General features: G+C 40.3%; 1 protein-coding gene and 1 pseudogene across 1 annotated transcript; both read right to left on the minus strand.

Annotated features, from left to right (window-relative positions):
• Positions 1-16,746: 16,746 nt before the first annotated feature.
• LOC147621430 (uncharacterized) lies at positions 16,747-17,334 on the minus strand (annotated as a pseudogene).
• A 1,567-nt stretch (positions 17,335-18,901) lies between these two features.
• LOC147621431 (calcium-dependent protein kinase 34-like) lies at positions 18,902-20,074 on the minus strand. Its single transcript, XM_086824454.1, has one exon. The coding sequence runs from the start codon at positions 20,072-20,074 to the stop codon at positions 18,902-18,904; it is 1,173 nt and encodes a 390-aa protein (XP_086680580.1).
• Positions 20,075-20,310: the final 236 nt, after the last annotated feature.

Here is a 20,310-nt window from a genome sequence, read left to right on the forward strand (position 1 = left end):
TTAAGATTCATTTGGTATGGTTTTTGCCTGGATGGTCTTGATTCTTCCATGATTGGAATCATATGCTGCACTACCTCAGGTGGTACACCCTTTATCTCCTTGTAGTTCCAGGCAAAACAGTCCTTAAATTCCTTGAGGGCAATGAGCTCATCTTCTTCAACTGAAGTCAAGTCCTTTAGCAATATATACAAGTCTGGCTTCCTCCCCCCTGGTCCTGCAATATCAACTTCCTTGACTTTCGCCAGGCCATCGTATGATGTGGATAGCCCATCCTCCTTAATCCTTGTTGCCATCAATCGGACCACTTTCCATTCATTCAACAGTGTAGATTTTGAAGTGGTTTAGCACACTGAGAACAAGTCTAGTTTATCCTTATTTTTACTTTTTGTTTTAGGCATGACTTTTCTAGCCTCATGTTCGGCTTCTGCCAAAGCTTTTTTCCTTTTTTGACGCCCAGCTTTCGTAAGCTTAGGTGTTTCTGGCTCTTGAAGGGTGAATTTCTCCTTGTGTTTTCCCTCTAGTGATACCTTAATTCCTCACCACAATCCTTGGAAAACTCATCATGTGCCTTAGTGGCCTCAAAGTATCTCAGCCAACACTGGACATCCGTGGGTTTCCTTTGTAATAGGACATTTCATCGGGAAATATATCATTTTTGTTTTTGCCATCTTTTGAGGCGTTGATGAGCATTGGTGTACGGCCTTGTGCTACGGTCTCTTCTATGCTAGAGGTCTCCTCTTCTGATTCTTCATCAATGGTTTTCCAAGTAACCATACAGATAGAGGTCATAGTAGAGACAATTCCAGGTTCCACATATTGGGCACATGCATCCAATTTTCACTGAAGTCCGGAGGAGGAAGTGATGCATACATTTCCATCTCCTTTTCTTCCTTGGAATTTTCCACCGTGGGCTAGCATATTTGTATGGATTTGGTTCGCTCTTTGTGAATCCCTACGAACATACACATGATCTAATGCCCAATCATGCACCAATTTGGATTCCCTCATGAAGGGTCTCCTCAATATTATGTCATATAGTCGAGTTAGCGCAGGAATTCTATTACCACACAAATGTATAATGGTAGCAAAATGTAAAGAGTTTGAGTTTCACATTCTCAAAAAGTCTAATGGGTCTTGAAGATGTTCCATCTACCATTTTAATGATAAGAAATGCTCTCTTTAGATCGGGTTTTTCCAAGTTTTCCCAGCAGCATTTCATGATGATGCTAACCCCCGCCCCACCATCTAGAATAGCAATGCTTGGTACCCATCATGATGAATCAAGATTGTAGCATTTGTGTCATCAGTTTCGTAATGTCCCAATTGATTAACTGGTATCTTGATGACTCGGGTTTTCCTTATGTGTTTTAGGGGTCTTTCTACCAAAGGTGGCAGAACCTCCTCTATAGTATGGACGGGCCTTAGTCTACCTTCTACCCATTTCTTTATGTCTATCTCTATAGGGTTGGTGAACTGCGTAGCAGTTGTCCCAATGGTATTTGCATAGGCATGGACAATACAACCGCAAGACTTCTTATGTTTCTAGGTTCTCTGGAGATTGAGGGTTCTCTCGAGGTGTGTGTCTCGTATTCATCCCTAGGGAAGGAATGGATGGAGTCACCCTACACATTTTCCTCAAACATCCTGGACATTGTGTTTGCTTGAGATCCCTCTTCTGTTTCTTCTAGAATTGGAGTAGGTATGTCTAATTTCCTTTCCCTTGTTAGCTCGTTTCTTGGATACATTGTATCACTTAGCTTGGCTTCATAAAGTCGTTAACATTCTTCTACTAAGGCCATGGCGTCTTCAAGCTTCCTTATCTCCTCTTCAACATTTGGGTACTCAACGACTTCTTTAGGAGTTAATGGTATTTCGTTCAAGGCATAGTTAATAGCTCCTTATTTTTTCAATTTTTGTGAATTTTTGAAACGAAGAAAAACAAAATACCAACCTGCTCGTTCACATTGATGATTCCAGTGATGTAAATATCAAAATTAACTTAAAAACAGTGAAGCTCCATTCTAAGACCACTCCACCACATACATACACAACAAACACAACCAATTTCTCATGATTTTTTACTTCCACACAAATCTTATCCATTCATTTCTTACACAATGCATTACTAGAATGCAAAGGCAATCATGAATCTTATGCAATGGGAGATAAAACTCTAGGAGGAAGGAGGAAACAAAGGTGTTTTCCCGCAGCAGAACGGCGCCAAAAATATTATGGGCTACCACACCTCCAAGAAGGAACTCAATGCATTCACCTAAAGGAACAGCAATAGAACACAACTGTAGTAGGACACTTACGAATGCTTCAAACTTGAGTCCCTTGAGGCCTCCAAGCTCACTTATTAAGCTCCAAACCTCTAAGCTCCACCTCCACACTGTCACTATAGAGTCACTCACACCGTCACATAAGGGCATCACTCTCTCCCACTCTCCCACACAAGCATGAATCATACAAGCATAGAAGAGGTACAAATGCTCAAATGCTCTCTCTCTCAATCTCTCTCAAGACACAAGAAGAGCTCTCAATAGCATAAAGGGGGATTGTCTTTTCATTATGAGAAAATACCTTATATACGTTAGATCCTTATTCACACTTGGATGCCCAAAACTTTATTAACTAGGCCTTGGGTGGCCAATATCTCCTAGTATACAATTTTTATAGTGCCTTTTCATGACACTTATTAATGTCCTCAATCCGAGGAGCATACTTGTTAATCCAAAATGGGATCAACATGTACCCATGCTTATTGCAAATAGTTGAATGGAAGTTGGATATGCTTGTTGCAATGATAGTTGAATGGAAGTTGGATAATCTGTTGCATGGCAAAGATCTGCTGAAGTAAAAGTTTCTTGTGGCCAAGGTGGTTTGAGAACTTTGTTCCCTTTTCTTTGTGCAACAATCCCGCTCTAAGTGGCCTGGACGCTTACAATAACGACATGTCACCGTGCCATTGAAGGGTGGCAAGGGGCGTGTGAAGGAGAGGTTATTGGACTTAGACACAGTTGGCTTAGCATAACTGTGACGATCGGCTTGGTACCACCACCACTTGTGGTATGAAGTACCTGTGTTGAAGGATTTTGGCCACCAATATTTGAAGTGGAAGGTTGGCCATAGACGACTAACTTGTGATGAAAGCTCTCCATGAAGGAGGTAACGTGAATGCGTAGAACACAGGAAAAATAAAGTAGACTAATACAAAGTGCAAGTAGTAAATCTGATGAACGCGCAGACAAGATTAAGATTCGATGTGTTTATTGATTCAAAAGGCTTCTTACAAGCACACGCCTCAAGGGCGTCGATTGATCGAAAGGTTTCATGGCATTTTATATTTCGGCTAGTTAATTAGATTTCATTTTTTTGTTAGCTTATGTAATTTTAGTTTATGTTAATGTTCACACCCCCCAATAAACAAAATTTCATCTCCATGCCAATCATCTTGCAACATTTGAGATGCTTGTCCACCTGCAAATTCTTGGTTAGGAAATCAGCGGCATTATCGTTGGTGTTCACAGACACCAGCTGCACTACTTCTTCTTCGACCTTCTGTCGGATGAAATGATCTTGGATATCCAAATGTTTTAACTTCTCGGATTGTCTTGGCTTCTTGGCGGCGTCGATAGCTGCCATGCTGTCAGAGAAAATAGTGTAGGGAATATTTACTTGAAAATTAAGTTCCTTGAGAGGAAGTTACCGATCCATATGGACTCTTTTGCGGAAGCTTTTATATAGGAAGTACCTTGTGCTACCAAGGATGTTCCTATATGTCTTAGCTAGGGAAGTGTGCACCCATTGTGCTGGTCCACGTGGAGTTTGTCCATAGAGCTCATGAATTCTGATAGGCAAAGGAGTGACAATTTAGTACATCCTTAATGCCAAACTTAGAGAGGATACCTTCGGCGAATCGGAATTGATCAAGGAAGGCGTTCCCTCCGAATTCGCCCGCCGAGAATGTATGTAAGATCCCCATCGGTAATGGAGAATTCGAAGGCTAATTCATGCTTGGTATTTCTGATTTGCTAAAGCGTTGGAGCCATGAGCACTATATCATCAACATAGAGTGCTAGAGCAAGCAAACCATCAGAAGAGGAAGACGATTCATGCCGCATACCTACTCTGCGCCGCCTATTGTGGGCGGCCGATCGAGGCTTCTCAGGCATGGTTTAAAGAGGCAAGGCTGTAGACCCTGATGTGGGCGAAGTGCTCGGGGCACTCATGGTAGTAAGCAGGGATTTTATATTCACGTGATCACAAGATTTTTTTTGTTAATAACACTTGTGAACATGTTATTCACATGTTCACATGTTTTCATGTTCTCAAAATAGCAGGTTACCAGTGACCTGGTAACCTGCCGAAGCCCGCCGGGCTTTTTGTTTTCCCGGCGGGCCCGTCGGGAAAATCCATTTTCCCGGCGGAAAAAAAAGTTAAAAAAAATGGTCAAAATATATTCATGTTCACAGTCATTCGTACCATTTTTGGGCCTTCTGGACTCATTTATGATGTCAAAAGTTCAAAATTCTTTGTACAAAAAAAGTTATCTCTAAATTTATCACTTTAAGCTCGATTACCATCAATTAGATCTTATTATACTTCCAATTGAGTCTAATTGACATCAATTAATATCCAATTGAGTCCAATTGGTATCAATTAAGTCTAATTGGGTGTCAATTGATCGATTGGGCTCAATTGACATCAATTGACACCCCATTGGACTCAATTGGGCTTAATTGGACTTAATTGGATTCAATCAATTGACACCCAATTGGACACAACTGGGCTTAATTGGACTCAATTGACATCGATTAACACCCAATTGATGTTAATTGAGCTCAATTGACATCAATCCTAGTCAATTGATATCCAATTAATGCCAATTGAGCCGAATTGACACCAATTGCACTCAATTGGTACCCAATTGATGTCAATTGAGTCCTCAATTAACATCAATTAACACCCAATTGAGTTCAATTGACATCAACTAATACCCAATTGAGTCAAATTGATATCAATTAAGTATAATTGGGTGTCAATTAATCAATTCAACTCAACTGATATCAATTGACATCCAATTGGACTCAATTGACATCAATTGGGTACCAATTGAGTCCAAGTGACACCCAATTGATATCAATTGCATCCAATTGGGCTTAATTGACATCAATTCACACCTAATTGATGTCAATTGAGTCCAATCCGATTCAATTCACACCCAATTGATGTCAATTGGGCTCAATTGACATCCAATTGATGTTAATTGGACTCAATTGATATCAATTAACACCCAATTGATGTCAATTGAGCTCAATTGACATCAATCGTAGTCAATTGACACCCAATTGATGCCAATTGAGCCGAATTGAGCTTAATTGATATTAATTGTACTCAATTGGCACCCAATTGATATCAATTGAGTCCGATTAGACTCAATTAACATCAATTAATACCTAATTAAGTCTAATTGATATCAATTAATATCTAATTGAGTTAAATTGATATCAATTAAGTCTAATTAGATGTTAATTGATCAATTGGGCTCAATTGGTACCAATTGACATCCAATTGGACTCAATTGACATCAATTGGGTGCCAATTGAGTCCAAGTGACACCCAATTGATATCCATTGCATCCAATTGGGCTCAATTGACATCAATTCACACCTAATTAATATCAATTGAGTCCAATCACGTTCAATTCACACCCAATTGATGTCAATTGGGCTCAATTGACACCCAATTAACTCAGCCCAATCGATATCAATTGAGTCTAATTCAAACCCAATTGAGTCTAATTACATCTAATTGGACTCAAGTGACATCAATTAATACCCAATTGATGTCAATTAAACTCAATTAACATCAATTAACACCCAATTGATGTCAATTCAGCTCAATTGACATCAATCGTAGTTAATTGACACCCAATTGAGCCAAACTGGGCTTAATTTACATCAATTGCACTCAATTGGCACCCAATTGATATCAATTGAGACTCAATTAACATCAATTAACATCCAATTGAGTTCAATTGACATCAATTAATATCCAATTGAGTCAAATTGATATCAATTAAGTCTAATTGGGTATCAATTGATCAATTGGGCTCAATTGATATCAATTGACATCCAAGTGGACTCAATTGACATCAATTGGGTGCCAATTGAGTCCAATTGACACCAAATTGATATCAATTGCATCCAAGTGGGATCAATTGACATCAATTCACACCTAATTGATGTTAATTGAGTCCAATTAGGTTCAATTTACATCTAATTGATGTGAATTGGGCTCAATTGACACCCAATTGATATCAATTTGGCTTAATTGATATCTAATTGATATTAATTGGACTCGATTGACATTAATTAACACCCAATTGATGTCAATTGAGCTCAATTGACATCAATTGTAGTCAATTGATACCCAATTGATGTCAATTAAGCCAAATTGGGCTTAATGGACATCAATTACACTCAATTAGCACCTAATTGATATCAATTGAGTCTAATTGAGCTCAATTAACATCAATTAGCATCCAATTGAGTCTAATTGATATCAATTAACAGCTAATTGAGTCAAACTGATATCAATTAAGTCTAATTGGGTGTCAATTGATCAATTGGGCTCAATTGATATCAATTGACATCCACTTGGACTCAATTGACATCAATTAGGTGTCAATTGAGTCTAATTGACACCCAAGTGATATCAATTGCATCGAATTGGACTCAATTGACATCAATTCACACCTAATTGATATCAATTGAGCCCAATTGATATTAATTGAGTCTAATTCACACCCAATTGAGTCCAATTGTATCTAATTGGACTCGATTGACATCAATAAACACCCAATTGATGTCAATTAAACTCAATTAATATCAATAAACACCCAATTGATATCAATTGACTCCAATTGGGTTTAATTGACACCCAATTGATGTCAATTAAGTCCAAATAGATACAATTAGGCTCAATTGACACCTAACTGATGTCAATTGAGTCCAATTGGATTCAATTGAGTCCAATTGGATTAAATTGGATGCAATTAGGCTTAATTGATGTCAATTGAATTAAATTGGATGCAATTTGCCCAATTGATGTCAATTGAGTTCAATTGGATGCAATTAGGCTCAATTGACACCTAATTGATGTCAACTGAGTTCAATTCATACCCAATTATTGTTAATTGTGTCCAATTGAGCTCAATTAACACCCAATTGATGTCAATTGGGCTCAATTAACATCAGTTAACACCCTTTTGAGTCCAATTGATGTCAATTGAGTCCAATTGGGTGTCAATTGATATCAATTGAGCCCAATTGATCAATTAATATCCAATTAGACTTAATTGATGTCAATTAGACTCAATTCATTCAATTTAGCATCAATTATGATCAATTGACACCCAATTGATATTAATTGATATCAATTAGGTGTTAATTGATGTCAATTGAGCCCATGTGACATCAATTGTGTGTCAATTGAATCCAATTGATGTCAATTGAGCCCAATTGACATCAATTGTGTGTCAATTGATACACAATTAGCTTCAATTGGGCTCAATTGACATCAATTGACACCCAATTGATGTCAATTAGGCTCCATTGACACCCAATTTGACTCAATTTGACTCAATTGACATCAATTGACACCCAATTAGACTTAATTTGGCTTAATTAAGTCTAATTAGACTCAATTAGACTCAATTTGGCTCAATTGATATCAATTGACACCCAATTATACTCAATTTGACTCAATTGACACCCAATTAGACTCAATTTTACTCAATCGACATCAATTGACACCCAATTGATGTGAACTGATGTGAATTGAGCTCAATTGCATCCAATTAGGCTCAATTGATATCAATTGACACTCAATTAATATCAATTGATGTGAATTGATGTCAATTGAGCTCAATTGCATGGAATTAGGTTTAACTGACACCCAATTAATATCAATTGAGTGCAATTGAGCCCAATTCAGCTCAGTTGTAATCAATTGACCCCAATTGATGTCAGTTGCATCCAATTTGGCTCAATTGAAACCCAACTGATGTCAATTGAGTCCAATTGATGTTAATTAGCACCCAATTGATGTCAATAAGGTTCAATTGATGTTAATTGACCCCCAATTGATGTCATTTACATCCAATTGAGCTCAATCGACACCCAAATTATCCAATTGAAGTCAATTAGACTTAATTGACTTCAATTGTGTTAATTAGATATTAATTGATATCAATTAACACCCAATTGCTATCAATTGAGTCTAATTCGGCTCAATTGACACTCAATTTACATCCAATTAGGTGTGAATTGAGCTCAATTGTATCATATTAGGCTCAATTGACATCAATTGACACACAATCGATCACACAATTGAGTGCAATTGAGCCCAATTGATATCAATTGTGATCAATTGACACCCGATTGATGTTAATTGCATCCTATTGGGCTCAATTGAGCACAATAGGATGCAATTAATACCCAATTGAGTGTCAATTGAGTGCAATTGAGCCCAATTGAGCTCAATTGATATCAATTGACACCCAATTGATGTCAACTGAGCTCAATTGAGCTTAATTGATATCAATTGACACCCAATTGATGTCAACTGAGCTCAATTGAGCTTAATTGACATTAATTGTAATAAATTAACACCCAATTGAAGTCAATTGGGCTTAATTAATATCAATTAACATCTAATTATTATCAATTGAGTCCAATTCGACTCAATTGATACTTAGTTTACACCCAATTTATGCAAATTGGGTGTAAATTGGGCTCAATTGCGTCGAATTAGGCACAATTGACATCAATTGACACCCAATTAATATCAATTGAGTGTAAATCAAGTATAATTGAGTCCAATTGGGCTCAATTGAGTGCAATGATGTCATGGACAATTGAGTCAATTGATGTAAGTATAGTTAGATTTAATTGGTGTGTCAATTGAACTTAAGGCCAGCAAATTATACAAAACTTTTTTTGTGCCAAGAATTTTGAACTTTTGACATCATAAATGAGTCCAGAAGGCCCAAAAATGGTAAGAATGACTGTGAACATGATTTTTTTATTTTTTTATTTTTTTATTTTTTTTATTTTTTAATTTGTCCGCCGGGAAAATGGGTTTTCCCGGCGGGCCCGCCGGGAAATGTACATTTTTCCGGCGGGATTACTGGCAGAGAAGGTTTTTGCAAGTCATAAAAAATGCCCGTGAATATACATTGTGATCACAAGAATTTTTATGTTAACAACAGGTTTTGTTAACGTGATCACGAAATTGTGAAGACGTTAATGAAGTCCCTGGTAGTAAGGGCCGCGCCTGTGTTGGTGTCGGAGAGGATTTCGGCCATATACCGATAGCGTTGTTGCGGGGGTGGTGGAGAGTAAGGAACCTCCATCATCGAGGGTGAGGATGTGCTAGCATCGCCGTGGGCTATGTCTGCTGTGTGAGAGCTTGACGACAATGGGGATGAGGAGGAAAAGGTACGCATGCAGCTGCGACACGTGCATGTGCATACTTTTGAGGAGGTATTCACTTGAAGTGAATGGTTCGAGCGTATGGGATGAGGCCACACATGCACACTTTTGAGGAGGTATCTATAGAGGATTAACCACAACCCCACCTCCCTCCACGTGGGCAAAGGAGGTGGGACTATTTCAAAATAACCACTCCTCGTGCAAGCGTGAGGAGGAGCCAAATCTCACATCTTCCAATACAATTTTGAATTTGAATCTAAGAAGATCTCATCTCACATCTTTCAATGAAATCTTTGTATACATGCTTACATACCTATAGATACACACTTATATATATTATGTATGTATGTGTATCTACAGGTATGTAAGCATATATATATAAATAGTATGCATGTGCATGTGTGTGTGAGAGAGAGAGAGAGAGAGATTACATATAAGATGCATTTATTTGAGAGTGAGCACATCTCACCACTCATCCCTACCATTAAAATTTAATCTAAATTTTAATTAATTAAAATTATATATATGTGTGTAAATCTATTTAAGTGTGTGTGTGTGTGTGTGAGAGAGAGAGAGAGAGAGAGAGAGAGAGAGAGTTTCTATGTGAGAGAGTGTGGGTAAAGAGAGAGAGAGAGTGTGTGTGTGTGTGTGCATGAGAGAGTGTGTGTGTGAGAGAGAGAGAGAGAGAGAGAGAGAGTTTCTATGTGAGAGAGTGTGGGTAAAGAGAGAGAGAGTGTGTGTGTGTGTGTGTGCATGAGAGAGAGTGTGTGTGTGTGTGTGTGTGTGTGTGTGTGAGAGAGAGAGAGAGAGGCTAAGAATTTCTATGTAGGAGATAGTTTGTATGGGAGGAGATAGTGTGTGTTTTCATTAGTGTATGTGCGATGTGTACATGTGTGTGTGTGTGTGTGTGTGTGTGAGTGAGAGAGAGAGAGAGAGACGACAGATAATTTTTACGTAGGAGATAGTTTGTGTAAGAGGAGAGAGTGTGCGTTTAGATTAGTGTATGTGCGGTGTGTACATGTGTGTGTGTGTGTGTGTGTGTGTGAGAGAGAGAGAGAGAGAGAGAGAGAGTATATGCATGCATGTGCGTACATCTGCATCTATGTGTAGAATGTGCGTCTATGTGTAGAATGTGTGTGTGAGAGAGAGAGAGAGAGAGAGTGAGATGGGGCAGACCGAGAGAGAGAGAGAGAGAGAGAGAGAGAGATGTAATGAGGGAGGGTGAAAAGAGAGAGAAAGAGAGTGAGAGATAGAGAATAAAAAGTATCTTTTAATAAAATATAAATTAAATAGAAAACATATATGTATATGTGTGTATACATGTATGTGTGTGTGTTTTTATTTACATTTATATATACATACATACATAAGTATGTATATATATATATATATATATATATATATATGTATGTATGTATATATAAATATATGTTTGTGTGTGTGTGTGTGTGTTTAGATGTGTGTATGATATATCTATCTATATATTTAAAAGTGACCACAACTTATCACCTGTCTCCGTACGTTAAAATTTAATCAAAATTATATATACATATATATATATATATATGTATGTATGTATATATAAATATATGTTTGTGTGTGTGTGTGTGTGTTTAGATGTGTGTATGATATATCTATCTATATATTTAAAAGTGACCACAACTTATCACCCGTCTTCGCACATTAAAATTTAATCAAAATTAATTAAATTATGTCGATGTTTGTATTTATATTTTTAAATACATGTATATATGTATAAGTATATGTGTCTATGTATAGGTTTATGTATCTAAAACATAATATTGTATATACTATATATTTACATATGTGTATGTGTGCGTGAGAGAGAGAGAGAGAGAGAGAGAGTGTGTGTGTGTGTGTGTGTGTGTGTAAGTGAGAGAGAGAGAGATTGAAAGAGAGAGAGAGAGAGAGAGAGAGCGCTTCTATGTGTGGGAGAGTGTAAGAGGAGAGAGGGAGTGTGTGCATGTATGTGTGTGTGTGTGTGTGTGTGTGTGTGTGAGAGAGAGAGAGAGAGAGCAGGTGAGTATATGTGTGTGCATGTAAGAGAGAGCAGGTGTGTATATGTGTGTGCATGTAAGAGAGAGAGAGAGAGAGTTTCAACGTTTGAGAGTGTGTGTACGTGACAGAGAGGGAGAGGGCATGTGTGTGTGTGTGTGTGTGAGAGAGAGAGAGAGAGATGGTTGTAGAGAGGGAATAGTTCTTTTCTGGAACCTTAGTCACCCGCAGCAACGCGCGGGTGCAATACTAGTTCACTTGAAGTGAATGGTTCGAGCGTATGGGATGAGGCCACGTGTTTGGACGACGTGGCATGAGGCCTTTTGAATTGTGTAGGCGACCTCCTAGACTTTGAATAGTGTATGGTAGTGATGCAGGGTAGCAACCCATAGGGAACCTCTTGTGCGTGAGGCGCCGGAGAGTGGGTACCCGTGTGATGAGGCAACATGAGCCGGGGTAGGCACTAAGAGTGACGGTGCTGGATTATTCAACAACGGGGAGATGACCGCATGTTGTGGAGGAGGATTTAATTGCATTGGGTTGGCATGCTCCGCCATGGACCACTCAGTGTCCTGATCGTCATCGGGAAGAAAATCGGAATGTGCTCCATGGGTATCATTTGACCTGTAAGGAGCTTCGATTGGGTGATGTAGAAGAGCTTTCAGTCCTAGGTTCAATTAATAATTCATCCTCATGAAAATTACATCCCGAGAAAATACAAACTTTCGTCGGGACGGATTATACAGCAGTATGCTTTGACACCAAACCATTATTCACCATAGCCGCACCTTTCGGCTCCGGGATCAAGTTTGTTTCTATGCTCCGATTGGATAAGAGAATAACACAGTGTACCAAGATTCGAATGTGTGAAAGATCGGGCTTTGCTCCTATCCACTGTTCATATGGAGTTACATTTGGTAAGGTACTAGAGGGTAGACGATTTTGCAAGTAGCATGCAGTGGCTGTTGCTTCTTCCCAATTAGTAGGAGGAAGTCCAGCTACTTGGAGCATTGCGCGAGAGCCATTAAGAAGTGTTCTTCCTTTCCGTTCAGCACTTCCATTTTGTTGTGGAGTATATGGTATGGTTAATTGATGTATTATGCCAGTGGAGAGGAAATAATCTTGAAAGTCTTGAGAACAGTAATCACCTCCGTTGTTGGTTCAGAGGATTTTAAGCTGAAAGGTTGTCCGTCTTTCAAGAAATTTATGATAAAGCGTAAGAACACTAAGTCCGATTTATGTTTTAGGAAGTAGAGGATTGCATACTTCAAACAGTCATCGCAAAAGAGGAGAATGTAGTGACCGGTCAAGGATGGTGTAGGCATAGGACATAGTGTGTGATCGGGGAAATTTAGTTCGAGACATTTTCCTGAAAATACAAGCCTCACAAAGATCTATCGGTACTGTATAGAAGTTAAGTCCTTGAGCCATCTTGTAGAGTTAAGTCCTTGAGCCATCTTGTAGAGTTGGAGTATCTTCATAGCTTGGACATGAGAATGCACTACAACACATCGGGCGCATAGAAGTGTTTTTAGTAGCGTTTTTATAATATTTTCGAAAGGAAAATATCAAGGGTTTTCAAGATGCTCAGCAGTGATCTATCGTGCTCTGCAACACTTTTGTTTTTAGTAGCGAAATATCGCTGCCCAGTTGCGATTTTTTGCTGCCTAGCAAACAACAAAATAACAATACGTAGCAGCGTCTATAGCGAGAAATGTTGCTATACTATAAAAATATCGCGATTTTTGTTGCTTCTTTTGCCGCCGTGCAGTTTTATCTTTTGAATATAATAAACTTGTACTCTGAGTTTTTTTTAAAGGTTTTTGCCTTGTCTATCACTTCTACCTCTCCTACCCTATTCTCCTCAAGCTTAAGCAAGGTATGTCTACTATTTTCATTTATCTCCTATGCAAACAAGCTTTCCATGAAAGCTATCTTTTGAGTATTTCCTTTCTTTTCTTCTTTTCTCCTAATTAAAAGATCTCCATTAAAGCCTCATAGAGTAAGAGATCTTGATTTTTAATACTTTTTTTTTCTTGACTTGGTTTAATTTTATAGGTTTTCAACACATACAAGATTCACAAGAGATCTCTTTCTTGTATGTTTCTTCTTTCATGCTTTTACATGTTTATAGAGTTTGTAAGTTTTAGAGCTTTTAAGATTAGGATTTGTTATTAATACATGTTTTTCCTTATTTTGGTTTGATTTTATAGGTTTTCAACACATACAAGCCTCGCAAGGTAAGAGATCTCTTTCTTATATGTTTCTTCTCTTATGTTTTTACATGTTATAGGGTTTGTAAGTTTAGGGTTTTAAGATTAGGGTTTGTTTATTTTCTTATGCTCCATGCTCCATGCATGCCGGTAGCTATCTATGCATGTTGGTACTTTCCTAGGCATGCCGGTAGCAACCTATGGATGCCGGTAGTATCCAATGCATGTTGGTAGTAGCATCCTATGCATGCCGGTAGCTTCTTACACATATCTGTAGATTCCTACGTATCCCGGTAGTAACCAACGTACATGCCGATACCTTCTTACACATGTCGGGCATCCTGGTAGCAACCAATGCATGCCGGTAGCTACCTATGCATGCTATTAGCTAGCTACACATGCCGGTAGCTAACTACACATGTTGGTAGCTTCCAACACATGCCGATAGCTTCCTACGCATGCCAGTAGCTACCTACGTATGCTCGTAGCTTTATGCATTATGCCAGTACCTACCTATGCATACACCGCGGTAGGTTTATGCTGCATGCTAGTAGCTACGAACGCATGCCGATAGCTTTATGCATTATGATGGTAGCTACCTATGCATACTGATAGCTTTATGCATTATACCAATAGCTACCTATGCATGCTAGTAGCTTCCTATGCATGCCAGTAGCTACCAACGCATGCCACTAGCTTTATGCATTATGCCAGTAGCTTTATGCTACATGGCGATAGCTTCCTACGCATGCCAGTAGCTTCCTACGCATGCTGGTAGCTTTATGTATTATACCGGTAGCTACCTATACATGCCAATAGCTTCCTACGCATGTCGGTAGCTTCCAACAAATGCTAGTAGCAACCAACCCATGCCGGTAGTATCCAACGCATTCCGGTAGCTTCCTACGCATGCCGATAGCTTCCAACGTATGCCGATAGCTTCCAATACATACAAATAGCTTCCTACGCATGCCGGTAGCTTCCTACGCATGCCGGTAGCAACCTACGTATGCCGGTAGCTTCCAATGCATGCCAGTAGCCATATGCATAAGGCTATATACATAAGGCCATATGCATAAGAGTTTTAAGTATTTATGTTTTTTCATGGAGGCAAATAACTTGAGACGCGATGTTACACATGAAGGAGGAGTCAATATCCCAACAATATTTGTAAGTATATATTAGCCTCAAATTGTATCTTATCTTTTATTTAAAGAAGGTTATCTTAAATAACTTCATTTATTTTTATGTATATAGCTTGAAGCAGTGGAGCACCCCCTACGCAAGACGAATATGATTTTGCATTACAACGAGGTTTGCAAGCTCTATTTTTGATAGGGTGTAAGACAAAGGATATATTGTTATTACTGGAGGAGATGCTTGCATGGCAAGTAAGTACATTCCTAAACTCTAAACCTCTTTGTTTTTGTAAAACTGATTTTCACTTGTTTTAGTTTTATTGTGTTTTAGAATCATGTAACTAGAAACAGTGGTGAAAATGTCCATACTGGTAGTAATGGAAATGTGAGAAGCGAAGGGGCTGGAGCTGCAAGAAACAATAATAATCGCACAACATGAGATCTAGATAGCCCCTAGCTCCATAGGTTTTCATTACGCTTTATCTTGTATATGAGTGTTTTGGAATCAAAAACTTATATAATTCTACTAAGTGTTGTAATTGAATTTCGGCATTCTTAAAACCATGAACTGTAAATGTCTTTTCTTTTTGGTATTTGTGAAGTTTTACATTACACTTGTCTATGATGATGTAAAGTTATATTCGTTTTACTATTTCTATATTAGAAAAAAAGAGCTGGGACAAACTGGGGAGTCCTATGCAGACTCCCCACTCTGCCCCATCTTTTTTTATTATGCAGTACTTTCGCTGCTCTGCAGTGAAATAGCGCTATTGAGTAATGTAATATCACTGCTGAGTAGCAAAAAGGTACTGCTAGTTTCGCTGCTGAGCAGCGAACCCATTGCAACGAAAATAGCAGCGTGTTTAGCAGCAATATAGGCCCGACATCTACGTACCCTTCTAGTTATAAAAGCGTTACTATTTTCGTTGCTAAACCCTCATTCTGTTGTAGTGATGCCCGAGCCTATAATACCAACGGAAAGTATCTTGAATAGAATTCTCTCTTGAGGTAGCAACATTGGATTGTGTTACTGGGAGTACTGCACTCACTCCAAGAGGATATAATCTCCCTTGTTGAGGACAAATGATGTGAATAGGGGAATTTCCACCAATAGCTGCGTTGATGATGCAATATTTCTGATGGAATTCTATGGATGACCCGTTTTGGGTGACCTATTTGTGATGGAATTCTATGGATGACCCGTTTTGGGTGACCTCACTAACCGAAAGTAAATTCTTTGTTAGCCAAGGAATGTAGTAAACATTCTTGATTTTGGTGTCTCCAGCGGGCAGTTTAAGATAAACATTACCTAACCCTTGGGCAGTATACACGCCATCATCACCCACACAAACCTCCATAAGATTTTTTAGAGGTTTTTATTTATGGAGCCAAGACCGAGTGCCAGTCATATTATGAGTGGCGCCCGTGTCAAGGTACCAAGTGATTGCATCGTGGGTGGTATTAGCAGAGGCCATGAAAAGCCTTCAGGTTGACATTTCATCGGTGACATTAGGGTCACTAATCTCGGTTAGGTTGGCTTGGTTACGAGGTCGATTGAAGGGACCTCGTGTACATTGTTTGGCTTGGCATTCCGACTCTACGTACCCTCGTCACTTTGCAGAAGTTGCAAGTAAGGCTTGGATTATATAACGAGTTGGTGTTTGATCCTCGATTAGGGTTGTTAAAGCTCCCTCCGTTTCGATTATTGAACCCTCTAGTGGGCCCATTAGAGGAACGCGGATAATTTCACCTCGTAAAACGACTAGCACCGGAGAAACCGGGCTTAAAAAGGGAAACAAGTTCCCCCAGCGGCCAAAGTGGTGATGGGATTGGATGTAGACCTTCCACAGAGTTGATCCTCTTGGCGGATAAGTGCAATTAATTCGTTAACACCGTCAAAGCGGCATTATTAGAATGAGTTGTGATGAAGGATTGCCAGGTGTCGGGAAGGGCAGCAAGCAATGTGGTAACTTGTATCTCGGAGGGAAGCACCAACCATGCAATGAGTAGATTGTCATTAGTCTGTTGCCAAGCATCCAAGAAAGAGTCAGTCATGGGAAAATTTTTCATTTGTAATTCATTTAATTGTTTGTGTAAGAGAACTCTTTGAAACCACATTAGTCCGTTGATACTGTTGTTGAAGTAATTCCCACATCTCCCGGGCGGTAGCTGATTACCGAACAAGTTGTAATTATTGGTTATCACCAAGATGTAGAATTGTATCAGTGCGGGCTTCAAGGTCTTTTTTCTTCCAAGCATCAATTTTTTGGCTTGCGTTGGCACTGGTTGGCCTACAGGAACAACAGTATTTGCGGGATTAGTCTCGGTGCAGCTGAGGATAACGCCGAGATTTCCCACTTTCTCTAACACCATACGGAGCCTGAGACTCCACGGCAAATAATTAGGGCCCGTATGCTTCTCGATATGGTAGTATTTCGCGAAAGAAGAGGAACATGTTGCTGCCATTTCGAAGAATTGTCTGGATCAATTCCACAAAAGGAGTGTTGCAGCACGAACTTGAATCGCGTGTGAGTGGGCTTTGTATGTGTGTTCTAAATCTGTACCATGTGAACGCGTAGAACATAGGAAAAATAAAGTAGACTAATACAAAGTGCAAGTAGTAAATCTGATGAACGTGCAGACAAGATTAAGATTCTGTGTGTTTATTGATTCAAAAGGTTTCTTAGAAGTACACGCCCCAAGGATTTCGATTGATCGAAAGGTTTCATATGGCGTTTCATATTTAGACTGTTTTAATTAGTTAATTAGATTTCATTTTTTTGTTAGCTTACGTAATTTTAGTTTATGTTAATGTTCACAGGTAAGGCGGCAAGTAAGAACATTAACTGCAGTGGATCTGGTATGGCTAAACATGCCACTGAACGTTCATCAAGAAGGCTTTGCCACTCATCAAGAAACTGAGTGGCAGATTGGCTTTCTGCCCTAGAGAGATTTATGAGCCTCTTGAGCAATGTGACTTGGTACACCAAGTCCGTGTGCTCATACGAGGTTGCAAGAGCCCTCACCATCTGGACTTGTCGATCACCTACATGAAGGATGATCTCCATCCTGACTGCTATATCACGGTCTTTCCAGAGTGCTGGTCAACCGCTGCAGGGTTTGCTTCAGTGCCATTGGAGAATAGGCCATAGGCCTGCACGTTGAAGCAAGAGTTCCATTCGAACTCTCCAAACTAAATATTTTGGACCCGTGAGTTTGATAGCCACTGTTAGATGCTGGAACTGGAGCAGTAGGAGGTGGATTACCCCCATGGCCGGCAGGACCACCAGGAGCTAGACCTCCAGAGGGACAGCTGGTGCTAGCCATGATATTGGTAGCGTGGGGGATTTAAAACTGGATTTTGAGAAACAAAAGAAACGAACGAACAGAAAGAAATATGAAGGCTTCTGCACAGGAACGGAGGCTTGCCTAGGTTTCTATAAGTGACCATGTGAAAGCTAAGCTAAGCCATGAACCAAAGTTTGCACTGACAAATTCAAGAAGACAACAAATACTAAATAAACTCGATTAACTGAAATGAAGTCTTCATACAAAAGGTTGATGGTTGGAAACCGTTACTATGTTGTTTTATAGAATAAAGTTTTTCTACTTCTAACCTAAGGTGTAAATACTAACCTATGGTTTTATTTACTAATGTAAAGCAACTTAGTTCTAGCAATTTTTGCAAGACACATATGCGAGGCTTGTGGATAGCTAGGAGGGATATGCCCCCACGGAAGCCCAGGTAAAGGGCTGATGTGGTACAAGGAGATGGCAACATGGGGCTTGGTGGGAGCCAATACGAAAAAAAAAAAAAACCAAGAAGTGTGTATATTAATTCACTATGATGCATTGCGAAGGTTGATGCCTTGTGTGTTACAAGGGCGCCTCTCTTAATATAGAGAGTGAGTGAGAGGTGTTAGTTACAACAGACAGGTGTCCAGTTGCCTGGTTGGCTAAATGCGTGTGCCTGTCTAGCATGCATGTATGTGATGATGCATGTGTTTGCATACGGTATACCTTAACAAGCATCTCATGACCAACAACGGCACCATGAGGCAATGCGTTGGCCCCAGTTCTGCCAATAGCAGCCCCGGCTTTCAATGATGGCGCAAACCCTCGTGGGAGGGTCTTCATCCTCTTTTGTAATATGACGGCAAGCAGCTGCACGATCTATGAGGCCAGCAGCTCCAGAATTAAGGGCTTTAGCAGGAGGACAGGGTGTGACACGGTTCTTAGTATTGAGGTGGTTTCCGGGCCCGGTGTTGATGATTACCCATGGATGGCGTAAGATCTGATCGATGGTTAGCCTGCGGGCGGGCTCTTTGCAGAGCATACCTTTGAGGATGCCGCGGGCTGTGGGGCAGAGCACTGAACAGTCGAGGTCGAGTTCATTGTGAAGGACGGCGTTAGTGATGGAGGTGATGTCGGTGGCATTCCGGTCGATAAAGGGCAAAGTGGCGGTGAGTAGGAGGTGGAGGAGGACTCCGAGGCTCCAGATATCGGCGCGGTGGTCGTAGTGGCGACGGATAACCTCGGGGGCCATGTAGCAGTAAGAGCCTGCGGGCTTGCTGAGACTCTGTCCGGGAGAGAGATGGGCGGCGAGGCCGAAGTCCGCTAGCAGGACCTCCTCCTCCTCGTCCTCCTCATCTGCGCCTTGCTTTCGCTGCAAGAAGACGTTATGTGGCTTTACATCCCGGTGCACAAGGCCGAGGGAGTGGCACGAGGCCAGGGCACGTGCAAGGCTGGCGAGCACTCTGGCGGCATGCCTTTCGTCGAGCTTACATTGATCAGCGTCGAGCCGCCGGAGCTTGTTGAAGAGGTCCCCGCCATGGCAGTAGGTGGTGAGGAGGTGAATGCAGCCGTCCTCGCGCTCCAAGGTTCTCTCCAAGGGCACGATGCCCGGCTGGCCCCTTAGCCTGCGCAGCACGTCGGCCTCCCATCGGATTTGGGCGTCCTGCGCCAGCTCCTCCTCCTTCTTCTTCTTCTTTTGAATTGCAAATTCTAGCTTTCTCTGCCGCCTGCAGTTCCGGCTCTTGTGAGACGATGCAACCTTGCAGGCGACCAGCCTCCCGCTGGCCCTATCCCGGCACAGCATCACGGTGCCCTGCCCACCTTGTCCTAGCTCCCTCACGGTTTCAAAGCTCTCCTCCAAAACGTTGCAGCAGCAGCAAGAATCTGAGCGACTTCGACGTATCTTCTCCATGTTTTTCTGTGAACTCCTCTGTGCTCATTTCCAATTTTTTATCAAAAGGCAAAAAGCAAACGCGAAAGCAAAAAGCGAGTCATCCCCTCGCGAAAAGCGAGAAAGCAAATTGAAACGCGTCCTCTGTGCTTTCCCAACTTTATAGAAAAGCAGAAAAGCAACCGAAAAAGCAAAATCTTCGTGATGACCTGGCAAGCACACCTATATTTGAATTTTAATCCATTATTTTGTTAACG

Source organism: Cibotium barometz, chromosome 30 (assembly GCF_041138505.1).
Source record: "Cibotium barometz isolate CiBa-2024 chromosome 30, ASM4113850v1, whole genome shotgun sequence".
In the NCBI taxonomy this organism is placed as follows: Eukaryota; Viridiplantae; Streptophyta; class Polypodiopsida; order Cyatheales; family Cibotiaceae; genus Cibotium; species Cibotium barometz.

What these genes read in the sequence shown, in the direction of transcription:
- LOC147621431 (XM_086824454.1), bottom strand. Translation starts at nt 20,074, where the DNA reads ATGGAGAAGATACGTCGAAGTCGCTCAGATTCTTGCTGCTGCTGCAAC.